At 42.1% G+C, this 16,066-nt stretch overlaps 1 protein-coding gene across 1 annotated transcript in view; it reads right to left on the bottom strand.

Moving 5' to 3' along the window:
• The window catches only part of LOC124777853 (rap guanine nucleotide exchange factor 6-like), a 611,356-nt gene that overhangs the window by 211,223 nt on the left and 384,067 nt on the right, over positions 1-16,066 (bottom strand). Inside the window, exon 3 of the mRNA XM_047253392.1 lies at positions 10,623-11,244. Within this exon, the coding sequence (XP_047109348.1) occupies positions 10,623-10,757 (135 nt within the window). The 5' untranslated portion in view covers positions 10,758-11,244. The remainder of the gene's footprint in view (positions 1-10,622; positions 11,245-16,066) is intronic.

Below are 16,066 nucleotides of genomic sequence, written 5' to 3'. Positions count from 1 at the left end.
CAAGTTTATGATGTTGACTTTTAAGCCTAAAGCCATGTAACAATTTACGACGACCTTCGTGTTGTCGCCTCCTACGCCAGTAAAACCGGAGCCTTGAAAAAAATACAAGGATAATAGTCAAAATCACGAATTTGAGGGAAAGCGATACGTATACCAGGTAATTAATCCAGAATGAGATTCTAGAAATATCCCCCAGGCTGTGGCTAAGCCATGTCTGCGCGATATCCTTTCTTCCTGGAGTGCTAGTTTTGCAAGGTTCGCAGGAGAGCTTCTGTGAAGTTTGGAAGGTAGGAGACGAGATACTGGCGGAAGTAAGGCTGTGAGGACGGGGCGTGAGTCGTGCTTGGGTAGCTCAGATGGTGGAGCATTTGCTCGTGAAAGGCAAATGCCCGAGTTCCGGCACACAGTTTTAATCTGCCAGGAAATTTCAGCTAATTGTCATAATTGCAATTTAATGTGTTTAATTTGAAAGCTGACCATACGGATCTACTCGTAGTTTCCAAAGGAAATCGTTGACATTGTATTGTAGTAGTATGAAATCTTAGGGGAAGTGGAAATGCAATGAAAAGCTTCAACTGCCACTGTTTAGTTTTTCAGCAAAAACTAAAGTACATTTTGCCTTTGTGAAACTTGGATTGGACCACTATCAGTCAGCTACTGAATCCTTTCCATTGTATCTCCCCTTTCTTCCAGATGTGCCTTTTTAACTTACAGGGATGCCCTGTGCTTTTACACCTTTTCTCGAAATAGGGTTGCCTTACCAGGCCTCACTTTCATACACACTTGTCTGGACTACATGAAGCTTACGTTTGTCCAACCGGACTTGGAAATATAAACACAACAAATGTGAACATAGCCATTCTGCGTTCACGTCGTGCATTTCAAAAATCATTCATGTTACTGACAATAAATGGCTTTGTCTCGATTGTTGTATCGTGTCCTTCACATATTCCGGAGCGATACATCTGTTAACTGTTGAAGAAACATTCTGCCCAGTTGTGGCATGGGTTATCTACCAGTAATGAGACTTACCTGCCGTGCTGCACGAGTTTTTGTAGGAATTCATTTATTACCTCAACTTGTGTATTCATTCCCTTCATTTTTCAGCTTTTTACTCACTTCTGCGAAGTATCTTTCCAATCAAACTGCTACGAACATCTGCTGCCCCGGCCGTTGTTGCAACACTGAGGAATATGCGAGTGGAACCGTCATTGGTTAACAGCAACGGTTATTGAATAGCTTTGCCATTTATTGATTACATTTGGTACTATATTTTCATTCGTGGCAGCTTTAGTCTTTTATACTTTAGTGTGCTTGGCGTGTAGATCCCATTTCACAGAAAACAAAATTTCTTTCGGCAGTATGAGCCATTATCTCGTTGTTGTTGTGGTCTTCAGTCCTGAGACTGGTTTGATGCAGCTCTCCATGCTACTCTATCCTGTGCAAACTTTTTCATCTCCCAGTACCTACTGCAACTTACATCCTTCTGAATCTGCTTAGTGTATTCATCTCTTGGTCTCCCCTACGATTTTTACCCTCCACGCTGCCCTCCAATACTAAATTGGTGATCCCTTGATGCCTCAGAACATGTCCTACCAACCGATCCCTTCTTCTGGTCAAGTTGTGCCACAAACTTCTCTTCTCCCCAATCCTATTCAATACTTCCTCATTAGTTATGTGATCTACCCATCTGATCTTCAGCATTCTTCTGTAGCACCACATTTCGAAAGCTTCTATTCTCTTCTTGTCCAAACTATTTATCGTCCATGTTTCACTTGCATACATGGCTACACTCCATACGAATACTTTCAGAAACGACTTCCTGACACTTAAATCTATACTCGATGTTAACAAATTTCTCTTCTTCAGAAACGCTTTCCTTGCCATTGCCAGCCTACATTTTATATCCTCTCTACTTCGACCGTCATCAGTTATTTTGCTCCCCAAATAGCAAAACTCCTTTACTACTTTAAACATTTCATTTCCTAATCTAATTCCCTCAGCATCACCCGACTTAATTAGACTACATTCCATTATCCTTGTTTTGCTTTTGTTGATGTTCATCTTATATCCTCCTTTCAAGACACTGTCCATTCCATTCAACTGCTCTTCCAAGCCCTTTGCTGTCTCTGACAGAATTACAATGTCATCGGCGAACCTCACAGTTTTTATTTCTTCTCCATGAATTTTAATACCTACCCCGAATTTTTCTTTTGTTTCCTTTACTGCTTGCTCAATATACAGATTGAACAACATCGGGGACAGGCTACAACCCTGTCTTACTCCCTTCCCAACCACTGCTTCCCTTTCATGTCCCTTGACTCATATAACTGCCATCTGGTTTCTGTACAAATTGTAAATAGCCTTTCGCTCCCTGTATTTTACCCCTGCCACCTTCAGAATTTGAAAGAGAGTATTCCAGTGAACATTGTCAAAAGCTTTCTCTAAGTCTACAAATGCTAGAAACGTAGGTTTGCCTTTCCTTAAGCTTTCTTCTAAGATAAGTCGTAAAGTCAGTATTGCCTCACGTGTTCCAGTGTTTCTACGGAATCCAAACTGATCTTCCCCGAGGTTGGCTTCTACTAGTTTTTCCATTCCTCTGTAAAGAATTCGTGTTAGTATTTTGCAGCTGTGACTTATTAAGCTGATAGTTCGGTAATTTTCACATCTGTCAACACCTGCTTTCTTTGGGACTGGAATTATTATATTCTTCTTGAAGTCGGAGGGTATTTCACCTGTTTCATACACCTTGCTCACCAGATGGTAGAGTTTTGTCAGGACTGGCTCTCCCAAGGCCGTCAGTAGTTCCAATGGAATATTGTCTACTCCGGGGGCCTTGTTTCGACTCAGGTCTTTCAGTGCTCTGTCGAACTCTTCACGCAGTATCGTATCTCCCATTTCATCTTCACCTACATCCTCTTCCATTTCCATAATATTGTCCTCAAGTACATCGCCCTTGTATAGACCCTCTATATACTCGTTCCACCTTTCTGCTTTCCCTTCTTTGCGTAGAACTGGGTTTCTATCTGAGCTCTTGATATTCATACAAGTCGTTCTCTTATCTCCAAAGGTCTCTTTAATTTTCCTGTAGGCGGTATCTATCTTACCCCTAGTGAGATAGGCCTCTACATCCTTATTTCATCTTTATTTCATGCGTTTAGTTAATTCCAAAAGAAGGGTTGCCTTAAAAATTAGTAGAATTCTAGAAACTGTTTTAAGCCCTGCAGTAGGCCTCTGATGTGGCGAACCTTGGTTTCTCCCCACATCGGAAAGAGCTTCAAACGTGATGTAAAGAAAACCAATAAAATTTCACACCACCTCAAGGTTCCTTCGAAATTAACTTCCGCAACGGATGAGTACTAAGACATTGCTGTGATTAAAATTTCCTAAAAGAATGCTACGTCAGATAATGTTACATTCATTCTTTTCGAAAATCTTTTCGCCATTATAAAATATGTCATATTTGAGGATCGGGCAATTTGACGCTAAATTTGATAGAAGAAACGTTGTAGAGCATCAAACTGAATTTGGGAACGGTCAAAGGAAGCGAAAAAACCTAACGGGTTAGAAAATTTTGTCATTTAGTGATATGTAAATCACACGGTAAACGACCATCAGGTTTTTACTTTCAGCTGAAGTGTTTCTATTCATTCTCATTCTTGTTGGTTTACTCTACAGTACACACTGTTTCTCCATTATTGTCTGAAACTTACTCCTCCGGGGTGCGTATTATTAATGCGCCTTACAGGCTTCAGTCGTGAGCTGACCATTGTTTAGTGATTTTCATCGGTGAAACTCAGTGTAATGCCTGTTTTATTGGCACTGGAAGTGTCGTGGACGGGATAGATGACAAAGCAGAGACAGAAATACGAACGTTTACAGAGAGAATCAAGGTGAGGAAGGTTGGTACGTATGTTGGGCGAGTTAAGTGTACAGTTCTTTCTGTTCATGAAAAGCGCAGGAAATCATATTCGAAGGCTCGGTATCCTATACTGGGTGCAGTGGAAAGCAAGTCCAAGGTTTGTTTCTCGCCAGTTCAACAAATTTAATTTTAAAACAAACTTTATATTTTGAGGCTTATGTGAAGGAAGAGACGAAGGAACGATTTCAAAATGGAATCTTCATGATGTTACGGCAAACACTTTTCCATATTCGTTAATGGAAATAGTGACAAAACGGAACGGTGACTGGGAAACTCAAGTGAAATTTTGAGCAACACACATTGGAAATCCTACAGTACTGCTATGCAAAGTAGGTACCATGGTTATTGTGCCGAAGAGTTTTCAAACCCGGTCTTCCATTTCATAGTACAGTATTCTGAACCCACCAGAGACTCCCTCGAGAAGCCGGCTCACGAAACAAGATCAACTGACACGTGCGAGTGCGCGCACGTTTTTTGTCAACAGAATATAATCAACACTCAACCTCCACAGCGAACCACACACTTGCTTAGGCTTTAGCGCTGGCTTTGGCACTTAGTGTGATGTGTGTTGACATTTGAAGGAATTCTTGCTTGTGGTTACTAAGGGTGCATTGGACTGTGTATCACAGCTGGACGGTAATTTATGTAGTAAGGCGATGTATACACTTTTCACTTACGGAAAATGTGTGGGAAAATTTAAATGTAGAAAAATGTGGTTGAATGTCAAAAATGTGGCAAAATGAGGATACGACATGGTCATACAGGATACCTATGTCTGTAAGTTCAGTATATCCGAAATTTTAAGGCGTAAGAACTAGATCGATGTGCCTGGAGGTATCTTGGATACTTTCCTAGAAAGCACTAAGTTTGTACTAGGGAGAGATAACTATTAGAAACACAGCACCGTCTGCTCCCAGAAAAATGAAACTAAGTTGAGATGCCCACATGCCCCTTTGTAATAATATACGGAATTATTTATATGGAGGGAGACACATGGCATCACACATACATTTATAAATAAGAAAAAAAGCAATCTACGAATGGTGTACCTGGTAAAGAGAAGCTGAATTGTGTGTGTGTGAGTGAGAGAGAGAGAGAGAGAGACCACACATGCTTTAATAATGGAACGATGGTGCGGTCTAAAGCAACATGGTGACAAGACAAAATTGTTAATCCACGTCCAATTCCTTGCCCCGCGTTCTTACTTCGTGTGTTTGGGTGCGGAATCATGGGCCTTGCACATTTATTTCATAATTCATATATATAAAAACACACACACACACACACACACACACACACACACACACACACACACACGTCATCATACATAGCACTAAAACAGAACACTACTGGATACTTGTGCACAAGACACGATTTAGTGTCACATGTATGGTCATGGTAACCACGGAGATCAGCTTACATTAGATACGCTTCGCGCGAATTGCGTGAGGCCGAATTTTTGAAGTGTGCAATTCATAATTGCGACTGAGCCACCGTAGTCATAAATGTAACTGCTGAACCCATAGTTGTGGCATAGAGCATGGTTAGCATAGAAGCCTGTCTTTATAGGTTTAGGAGGTAGTAGGTTCCATCTTCTTCGAACGTAATGAATATTTATTTTTAAATCTAATCAAAAGAGTTCATTATTTTAATTCAATTAATTGGTTTGAATGTAATTTTTAATTTCAAATCCTGACTTTCATCATCGTACTGACCTTTTTTATTTACTCTATCTTTCATGTAACCACGTGCCAACGAGGACTACTCATCGGTTCGTAATGCGCAGGCCGTGTAGCCGATGAGAGGCTAGTTTCAAGTAACCAATGACAGCGAGAAATTAGTTTGCTTTTAGCGCCGAAACTGATTTTTGTCTGTCTTGAGTTTTCTCGCAGAGGTTAGCTTTAATCGCCGTATGGGATACATTGCACATCACGAGTTTGTAATTAGCTTCGGATAATTCACTGGTACATTATGCGTCCTCTGCCCCAATTCCGTCATTAGTCACTTAAAATAAGCTGGCAGCATCTCGCATTTCGGACGTATCTCGTGGTCGTCACTTTAAAAATTGCGCCGTGTTTGAATGTCGTCTATAATCGAGTGGTAGCCGGTAGCCGATGTGGCAGCACTGTAGCAGCAAGTTACGGACGTCAATATCACGTAATTTTAATCAGGTTGCAGTTATGTGTGTGCATGAGTAACCAGTATGTCATTTTATTATAAACGCTATGGCACTCTCCACCCCAATGTATGAGAGTTGCACGTCATGTATTTAGAAAAACAGAAAAATTCTGGATGCTTGAACTCTACAATTTTTTTACGTGATTGGACAGTTCATAGCATTTTGTCATGCATAATTTGTTTCGCAGTTTTTCTGCTTATTTCAGCCAATCATTCTCATACTTATGAATTAGTTGTTGCTACAGTCTGCACCAAAAATAAGTCTTGAGAGCTGCTCTACTAGCTGTTGCTTAACTTTCAATTTTTACTATTGTATACTTGAAATAAACAATGAGAAGCATTTTAAAATGAGATGTAATAAAATGATGTACGCTTTTCAATAGCTGCACAAACCTTCCAGGTTGCGATAGGGTAGTATTTTAAGTAATTGTATTTATCTAATACGCTCAATTACAAATTTTTGTACATAATAGAAACTATTTACTTACGTTATTGCTACAGACTTCCACAGTAGTTAATATTTTGTTCAGTATCGTACATATGTTTGTTGCTATTCTGTGTACTGCATTATGTATTTGTGATACTTTTTCATATGTTCGCGCTTACAGCTTCAAGCATGCGTGAATCAACTCTAATTATAAAACCAAGGAACTAAAAATATAAAAAATAAATTTAAAAATTAAAAATAATTAAAACAAGAACCTCCTGCAGGCCTGTGACCCTGACTTGGGGGTGAGGTTGGCGTGCTGTGAGGATCCAGTAGGCTATACTGTACAGGTTCAACCATACCAGGTAGGCAACCGTAGAGGAGCCAGACTAACGTTATCCAACTAAAGCACAAGGACTCGAAATATAATAGAAGATCTGTGCTGGATAAGTCGTCGCCAGAGTAAAACAAGATCCACAACTGCTACGGTGGCATAAAAAGACGAGTATGTCCCAGGCAGAGTTAGGGATGTAAAAGAAGGGAACGAGTTTTTTGACGTATTTGGTAGCTTCAAGGGCATTTAAACCAAAACATCTTGAAATATCCCAACTATTTCATGACTTAACCGTTGTTTCTCAATGCATTACGCTCTTGGCTACAAACCGTTGGCGCACTTGCAATTCACAGGCTGAAGTGCTTGATCCTGCGCCCAAAATCCAAGAGCGTACATGTAACAGCTAATCAAGTGTTTCTGCGGAGATACAATGCCTGTGTTGGATTTGTTCCTGGAGGGGGGGGGGGGTGGGGAGGGATGGTAAACAATTTGATTTCTGGGTGGGTGGGGGCCTTGATTCTGTTTTCTCTCCCGAACACATCCCTGTTGCATGTATGATAATGGGGTGTCAGAACAAATAGACACGAATATAGGTGCTTCTGCAGGTGGGATGCATATACAATATGAAGTATCAGAGTGGGGTGCATCTAATGGGAAGTGTCTCATATTGGGGATGCATGCAACCTGAAGTTTAATGACACGTTGTATCGCATTAAATGGCATATTTCATGTGTCTTTATACCAAATGACATGTCACTTGACACGATGCATTGTATTACCTGACATGGGTAGTAATACTAACAAATAAGCACCAGTAAGTCAAAACGTTTAGATTTATATGTTGTTGAAGTTGTCATTTAAGCCGAAAAGCTAGTTCTTTCTTCTATATTTGTAACTACGACCTGGACATATTCGCCTTGTGTGTTATAGTAGAAGCGCACGCACATGCACAATCACTGTTACTTCAATAATCTGCTTTGATACTGGCTGTCTGTCCTTATATACGATTATTATGCGTCTTTTCCCCTTCAGATATGGGTGTATAAGGCCATCATCATGTTTCTAAAATGAAACTTTGTGCCGGACCGAGATTCGAATTCGGAATCTGTTGCCTTTCTCGGGCAAGTGCTATACCAGGAAGTTTCATATCAGCTCACACTCCGCTGCGGAGAGAAAATTTCATTCTGGAACTATTTTTCTAGCTTCCTGAGGTATTCTATCACCACATGACGAACTAAATATCCGCCTAACAGGGAAGATTCTTAGCCTGATTTTTCCAGAGTGCGGCCTGGAGCCTTCGCCTCCTTGGCTTATCGTGACGTGGTGGCCCCATGCTGGTGCCTTGGCTGACTATCGAATGTTAACTCAGTGCCAGATGGGTCCAAATAACCTCCCGTCGTTGCGTCCGCCCCCCACCCCCTTTCCCTACAGGATGTAGGTCTGCCACCTACGAAGCTTCGCTGGAACCTTTACCGCTTGTATTTTGACATGCAACTGAAATATTTCTCGGTTACATCTCCCGTGCCATAACCGATCAACCTTACACACAAAAATCGAAAGTCAAAGGGACCTATATGAAATAACTCCCTACGGAAATAATATGAATCGATTAAACAACAGTGAAGTACCTATTCCTACTGTTGTGTAGTGCTTAAATGGGCATACCAACAAGACTATGGTGAAGCATCGAATTGGTATCACTTTTTGATGCATTGAAAGTACCCGATTATGTGCTGCTAGACCAACTGAGACCAGGAGCTCACGAAACAAACACCACTGAACTAGGATTTATTTTCTTTTTATGTAATATTGTGATGATACAGTGTTTGAAGCGCTGTGCCATCAATTTGTTCCCGCCTCGTGACACATGGAAGGTAAGTACTGTAGGTTTGTTATAATGTTTGGATATGATAAAATGAATATTGTATTCTCTTGTTACGTTTATTTCTGTTTCATAATACGAGGGGGGGTGGGGGTGTTGCAGTGGCGGAAGGGAAAGTCTTTCCGTCGTCACAGAGTCACCGGCCATCAGAAACTTAACAACGAAGGTCGAGTTCCCAAGGAGACGTCCCGAAGCGACTTTGCCAACCTTGCCGAAATAATGGAAAGAATATTAAAAAGTGGAACAGATATTGTATGGAGTTGAAACTAAAGATCGAGGGAGTTCATGTTCAGCTTTAGTCACGAATGGGTGCAAACTTACTCATCCACATTGTTGATGTTTGATACGTGGATATTTGTAACTATGATTTCACTGTAATAAAGTGGATAAAAAGTGACGTTATTAATTTTGAAGTGCTCAGTCGAAAAGTTAATATGAAGGTAACTTACGAATTGAGTGGAATATATTGTGGATTAAGTGAAGTTTATTTTTTTAAAGTTGGATGGACTGTACCTCACGACGACTAGGATGCTCAGATTTCCTTTAGGAGGCATATAAATCTAAATTCGTAACACTGCAGGAACAAAGATTTATCAAATTACGGGCGAAATACGTTGTCAAGTGACAGTTATAAATCAACAGACAAAAATTATCTTTGTACTTTTAGCGCAGCTGCGGCGGCCCGCTATAGTAAAGTCGCTGCATATTCTAACCTACGTTACATGTAATTTTAAAGTGGAAAGTTATACTAATACTGGAGAAGTATTAGCTTGAACTAGAAAAAAAGCAAATTATTCTTTAACAGTGGAACGTCGTGGGGGTTGACTTAGTGAAAGATCAAACTGTTCCAACACAAAATATTAGGACCGAAGATCAGTTGCTGTAGAAACTTGACGGAAAGTGAATATATGATAAGGAAATTTTTATCATCATGAATACTACTAAAGCTATTGCTACCAATGCTCTTTCACCCTCTACGATGGACCGTTAAAATTGAACCTGCTTATTGACTATATCTTCGGAACTACATAGTGTACTGCAGCTACAGTCTGTGCTTTGCTTAATTGCAACAGCATATCTTAATTCACAGGTAAGAAAAATTTGCCGTGCCACTCTAATATGGGGATCATCCTGCTGCTGCTGCTGCAGCAGTAGCTGCTGCAGCAGCAGCTGCTCCTGTGGACGTTTGAATGGCACGTTGCCCTTAAGTTGACTCAGTTTTGCAACAAGATTTGTTGCCTCGTCGATGGCACGTGCAAGCGATGCAACACATAAACCCCCCCCCCCCCCAGCAAAACACACACACACACACACACACACACACACACACACACACACACACACACACACACACACACACAAAGTATTTTTATCCGCTGATTTCATAACACACGGAAGTATTACAGAATCGTGTATACGCCCAGAGGCAGCGTAACTCGCGGCGCGCCAATGAACTAGACTCTATTCATCCAGTAAATGAGAACGATCAGTTTAGGAAGACCTCAACGGCCGATAACTGAACAATCTTGCCCGTATTCAATGTTTGGATTGATTGTCGCGTAAATTAAAGACGCTGCACAGACAAAGTTCTATATTAGCGGCCAAAGTGCGCCATCCCACTACGCAAACCCGATACTGCGAGTTAGCAGGCTGCACGTCTGAATGTATCCAGACAGGAAATGCACAGGTGTTGCTGCCACAGCCTCTATCTACTGTTTGCTTTGGTTAATAATATTTGTGGCGCAAACTTTAGAGATTTCACTCCCGTATCATCTCCATTTTGCAGTGAACAGTGCGATATAAGCAAAGTGTTGCTACAAAACTGGCCAGGTGGAAACAGATGAAAAACCAAAGACGGTAAAATTGTGTTGACAGTTACCTGTATGGACCGCCGGCAGGGATCGGTCCGCAGGGCGCGGCAGAAGGCTGGGTCCACGCGCTCTACGTCCATGGCTGCACACGGCGGTGGGCCTTGGTAGAGGGGCGGGAAAGGGGTTTCCCCGTCGGCCCTCATGGCCGCCACATGGCATCGCGATGCAGCGCCGCCACAGCCGCAGAGGGCGGCCTCATGCGGCCGCCGCCCGAAACTGCGTGCCGCGGGGAATCACCATCCCTTCTGCCGCCGCCGCCGACTTCGCAGGCACAAATGATGCCACACGTTACACTTTTACAGCAGGTATCACGCCCACTGCGGAGATACTTCTCACCATCCTTACTCAGAGCACTGACGCGAAACGCACTACGTATTTCCAAGAAGAATGATTCACTATCACAGCTAATGTGAACACTAAAGACGAATATGTGAAACTGGAGAAATCACTGAGCACACTTTGCCGTCGTCTGGAGTAGTTGATGGCGGACAAGACCGCTGGTTGATCCGCGTTCCCAGGCCGCTCGGTCGTGTTGTACCACCCCGGGAGTGGTGCGTGTGGATCTTTAATGACTGTCTCCACAGACGGTTACGTCCACCATGCCGAATCGTCCGAAGAAGCCACCTGAAACTGAAAAGGTGTTGCAGCTTTACTGGGAGAAAAGACATGTGGGAAAATAACTACATCATTTGGGAAGGTAAGTAAGTAAATCGGTAAAGGGCGACAAGGAATGTAAATCGACAAAAATCTTAAAAACCCTTTTAATTCTTACAGGTCGAGACTACTAGGGCCAGAGTACGTTCCGACCACCCTGCGGATGTGGAAACTAAGGCGATGAATGGTACTAATCCGAAATTTTTAATGCATAGTTTGCTATAAGCTATTTCGCTTTAAAACCTTGCAAGACGAGAAGGATACAAGCACGCCCCAGATTTGTATATGTTTTATTTGGAATGGAGAAAAGGAAATCTCAGGAACCTACTTCGCCGGATATGGAGGTATGGAGCACAGTTGGTATATGGCCTACCAATACAGAAATCTAACTCTTAAGTCTTATGTGGGGTTCTACTGTTCAGTGAGGAAATGCACAGTTTTTTATATAGCGAAATAGACCACAGGACTCTGTAACATAACTGGTATGTATCTGAAGCTACCATTCGAGAACTACCACATTATGGATTATCCTGCTTCTCAAATCTGAATGAACAATTAGAGGCGAGATCGGAGCGAAGATGCGGCGGATGTGTCAGATCGCTGTCCGGCGGTCCCGTTCTTGATTCCATTATCAACCGCAACGTCAGAATTGCTTCTCTCGGCCGGCCGGAGTGGTCGAGCGGTTCTAGGCGCTCCAGTCTGGAACCGCGCGACCTCTACGGTCGCAGGTTCGAATCCTGCCTCGGGCATGGATGTGTGTGATGTCCTTCGGTTCGTTAGGTTTAAGTAGTTTTAAGTTCTAGGGGACTGATGACCTCAGATGTTAAGTCTCATAGTGCTCAGAGCCGTTTGAACCATTTGCTTCTCTCGTGCCTTTACCGTTCCTAAAGCCAAACTGATCGTCATTTAGCACACACTCAGATTTCTTTTCCACTTTCCTGTATATTATTCTTGTAATCAACTTTGATGCATGAACTGTTAAGCTGATGGTGCGGTAATTCTCGCCTCTTCACCATCCTGAAATATCAGATTCTTCCCGATGTTACCACTACTCCCTATGGCTGCAGTCATATGGCAGAGCATCCCACCACCACCAAACCCTTGCTGAGCATACTGACCAGCAGCCAGTCCATCCTGCCCAGCCACTGTCAGCAGTTCCAGCTGTGCCAGTGGTCCCTAGCTCCACTCCTGCTCCAATTTATGTGGCAACAGTCAATTACAGCGATATGACTTAAGTCCAATCGCTCCTGCGGACCCTCAAAAAGGAGGTACACAAACTTCTGTTCATCTTTTGTCACAGCGGCCGTCCAGTCCGTAGCTCTTAGCGTACCATTAACAGCTGTATCGGTAACACCCTCATCGTTCGTTTGTGGAATGCCAACGGTCTGTGCGCCCGGACTTCTTTCACCATAAAGCCATGAACATCAGTGTCATCTGCGAAAATGAAGAACTGCTGCAACTATCGCACTGACAGGGCAATATGCTGGTGGGGGCACTGAAATCTACATTAATAGTCTGCTGTGCCAACATCTGATGCAGCTGCTGGACCTGACTGTACCAAAGTGACATTTGTGTCCACATATCAGTTAGCATCTTCACCTACGTCATGGTCCATCTTCTGTCCAGAGGCGTTTGTCCGTTTGCAGGACTGTTTCCTATCACATTTGGTTTAGAATTTACGTTGCGCTAAGTAATTTTGAGACAGCTTGTCTCTAGCGCTTGCGCTTCCGCTTGGCCGCTGGCCGAGCCTCGCCGCGGAATTGCTCGCGACCCCTAGTTTCCTTGTTGCTTACGTGTGACTTATTCCTGGCCCGGCGTAGCTCCGTCTAAGTTTTTCTTATTGTTTTTAGTATTGACAGACATGATCTTATGATTATGCGTCTTTAATCTGCATTAGTTTTATTCTGTGACGTGGCCAACGTTTGGCCCTCAAAACAGTAAGTGTATCACGATTTTCCTTATTAAGAAATCATTAGATTGACGATGTATTTCAATGTTTAATATATGTTCGTATAGATTAATTTATAGGTTGGCATCGAAACCGAGGTAAACTAAAAAAAAAAATTACCTTGAAAGTGAAGGCTGAATGATGAATTATGAATTTACTGGGAATTTAACAATTCACGGTTGCTGAAGCGCTGCATTATGTTATAGATTTGTAAGCTTTCCTAGATTTCCTGCTTTTTGTTAACAGTTCTTATGCCTTTAAGATTTTCTGGGTTTACTACGAAAACTCCATGTATCTGCTGTGAGAAAAAAAATAGAACTCATGTGATTCACAGATGGAAAAACCACATGAAGAGTTGAAATGTAAGTGATAGCTCAACCTTATAGGAAATAGAAACATTTCTAACTAAGTTCTATCTATTGCAACATACTGTACAGGTTTCGGAACTCCATACAAGCAACAGCAGTAAAGTACCAGTGTTGCGAGAGCTGCAGTGCAGGTTGCATACACTGCAGTACGCTAAAACATCTTTGTTATATTCGTTAATTGGTGCGCTAAAGGCGTAGGAAAAAATGCAATAGGTCCACATTCTGTCACTGGGTGAAAATATGGCGCTGTAAGCAGTCAAAGTTAAGTGTTTTCTATTTTGATGTCAGTGTTTTTGTCGCTTGGTGTAAAGGATTAGGAAGATTTAGATTTCCTTACAAAAAAACGGGCTGTTGAGAAGAAAGACTGTGCACTACTGGTAAGGCTGTTTTATGAGAACGGTAGCAATGTAACACCTCTACCTTACGGGAATATCGCCGTCAAATAGCTACGAGGTGGCCTCATATTAAAATTGCGCTAGAGAACATGATCAAGAAATCTGAAGGAAAAGGTGTATTAGATAGTACAGCAATGAAAAGGAGGCGCCCCATTCCTATGGCAGTTGAAGTTTCTGTAGCTAAAGCCGACTGTGCAGTACGTACTGCAACTTAATGCAGCCAGTGCTCGAGCTGTGTCACGCGAGTAATTTCCCACCGGTCAATAGAACGAAACGTTTTGCGGCGCATTTTACTCTGATGTTCTCAGAGGATTCAAAATGTGCAACAGATGAAGCCCCGAGGTAGGCTACAACGCAATGACCTATTGAGTGACATGCGTCTGGGTAATATTTTTTGGATGCACGTTGCAAGCACCTTCTTGTGCATGACGCGATCCAGCTCTGCTGGAAGGCAGTTGTGTCCACAACACTGTTTTCTTGGAAGATGCGGCAACACCAGGTGAAAGATTTGATTCGAGAACCCTTCGGTAACGACAGCGTCATCTGCAGGCAATTTCAAGACTAGCAGCCTCCCAGTTCCGAAGACCTAAAATCATGTGACTTCGGGTTATGGGGCATCTGAAAGATCGTGTCCATCAGGGATGTGTATGGACTATTCCTGATCTGAAGGATAGCATACGACAATATTTAGCTCTGTTTACACTGGACATGTTTCAAATGATTGTCGACCATGCTGTGTTACGGATGCAGCTTGTTACAGAATCGGGAGGCAAAAATGAACAAATGTTTTAACTTTATCTGGACTTCAAGTAAACGAATGTTATGATGCATCATCTGTATTAACGTGCCACGTTCAGTTCTGAGCTTCTGCCTACGGCATGTGACGACAAGCATCCATGTGTGGCGAGTTGTTCGGCAGTGTCGTGTCTCGACCACACAATAAAAGCCTGCCCACGGTCATGCGCCCATCGCCAGACAGGAGAAAGTCGACACAAGACACACCCATTCTTGTTCAGAGCGCTTTCTGCTCCACGGCCACCTCCGTCTTTTGAGTGCAGCCCGTGGAGTGTGAACATCTGTGGAGTGAGCATTCGGATGCTAAGGACGAGATTTCTGCCTGCAGCATCTCCTGCAACCAAAGTCACATGATTTTGAGACTGCGCATTTTAGCCCGAATAGCGCTTAGCGTATTGTGAGTTATTACTTCGCAGCTGTAGACCACCTTCGGAAATACCGTGAAATTTTGTGTGTGTGTTTTCAGACATCTGAACAATTTGATACCAGGAACTGAAGTTGGCTTGAGGTTGTGAAGAGCAATGGCATTATGCCTTTTCGTGATAGCTAAGGTCCCACTTTATTTATGTTTTTCGGTAACTAGATGACAGCGAACAACCTTTTTTTTTACATTTTATATTGCACTTATATTCGTATTGTTGAATCTCTATTCTAATTAATTACGCCAGAGTGACGCCGCCGAATTATGAAAAAATAACGCATCTGGAACTATGAATTGTCATAACTACCGCAAGCGATTTGCATCACCTGTTTTGCATTCTTTCAATTTTTCTTTACTTACTGTTCTGCTTCTTACAGACACGTAAAATAACGAACAGTTTTTCGCCATTATCAGAAAATAGTGACTATACACTACGCACAAAAAATAAAAAAATGCAAGTCCAATGCCCGAATTCTGGAATAATGGAAGTGACAGCCAACAATGTTTTCAGGTTTTATATTGCAGTTATTCATATTGTCGAATCTGTTCGAATTACTTTACAATGTCACTGCAGAAATACTTGATACACAGACATGTTTGAGACTGCCACAAATTGGATGAAATTAATCGGACCGTCATGCGTAAATTTTATATGCTTAAGAACATAGCACCAATAGGTATACATTGACTGGAAGTTTACTGAAACAGACTTTCAAAATTGTCTCATTTGTTACGTAAATACACGGACATAGAATCGCAGAAATTGTCTCTACAATACAAGACTTCGTAATACCGTGTCGCGATATTCTTCGGCACATGAAGGGCGTATTATTAATATGACATTTAAAATTACACGTTTCTTGTCCATACA

The sequence above is a fragment of the Schistocerca piceifrons genome, chromosome 1, assembly GCF_021461385.2.
Source record: "Schistocerca piceifrons isolate TAMUIC-IGC-003096 chromosome 1, iqSchPice1.1, whole genome shotgun sequence".
Lineage (NCBI taxonomy): Eukaryota > Metazoa > Arthropoda > Insecta > Orthoptera > Acrididae > Schistocerca > Schistocerca piceifrons.
The sequence above is the reverse complement of the archived record's forward strand: the minus strand, read 5'-3'. Positions and strand labels throughout refer to the sequence as shown.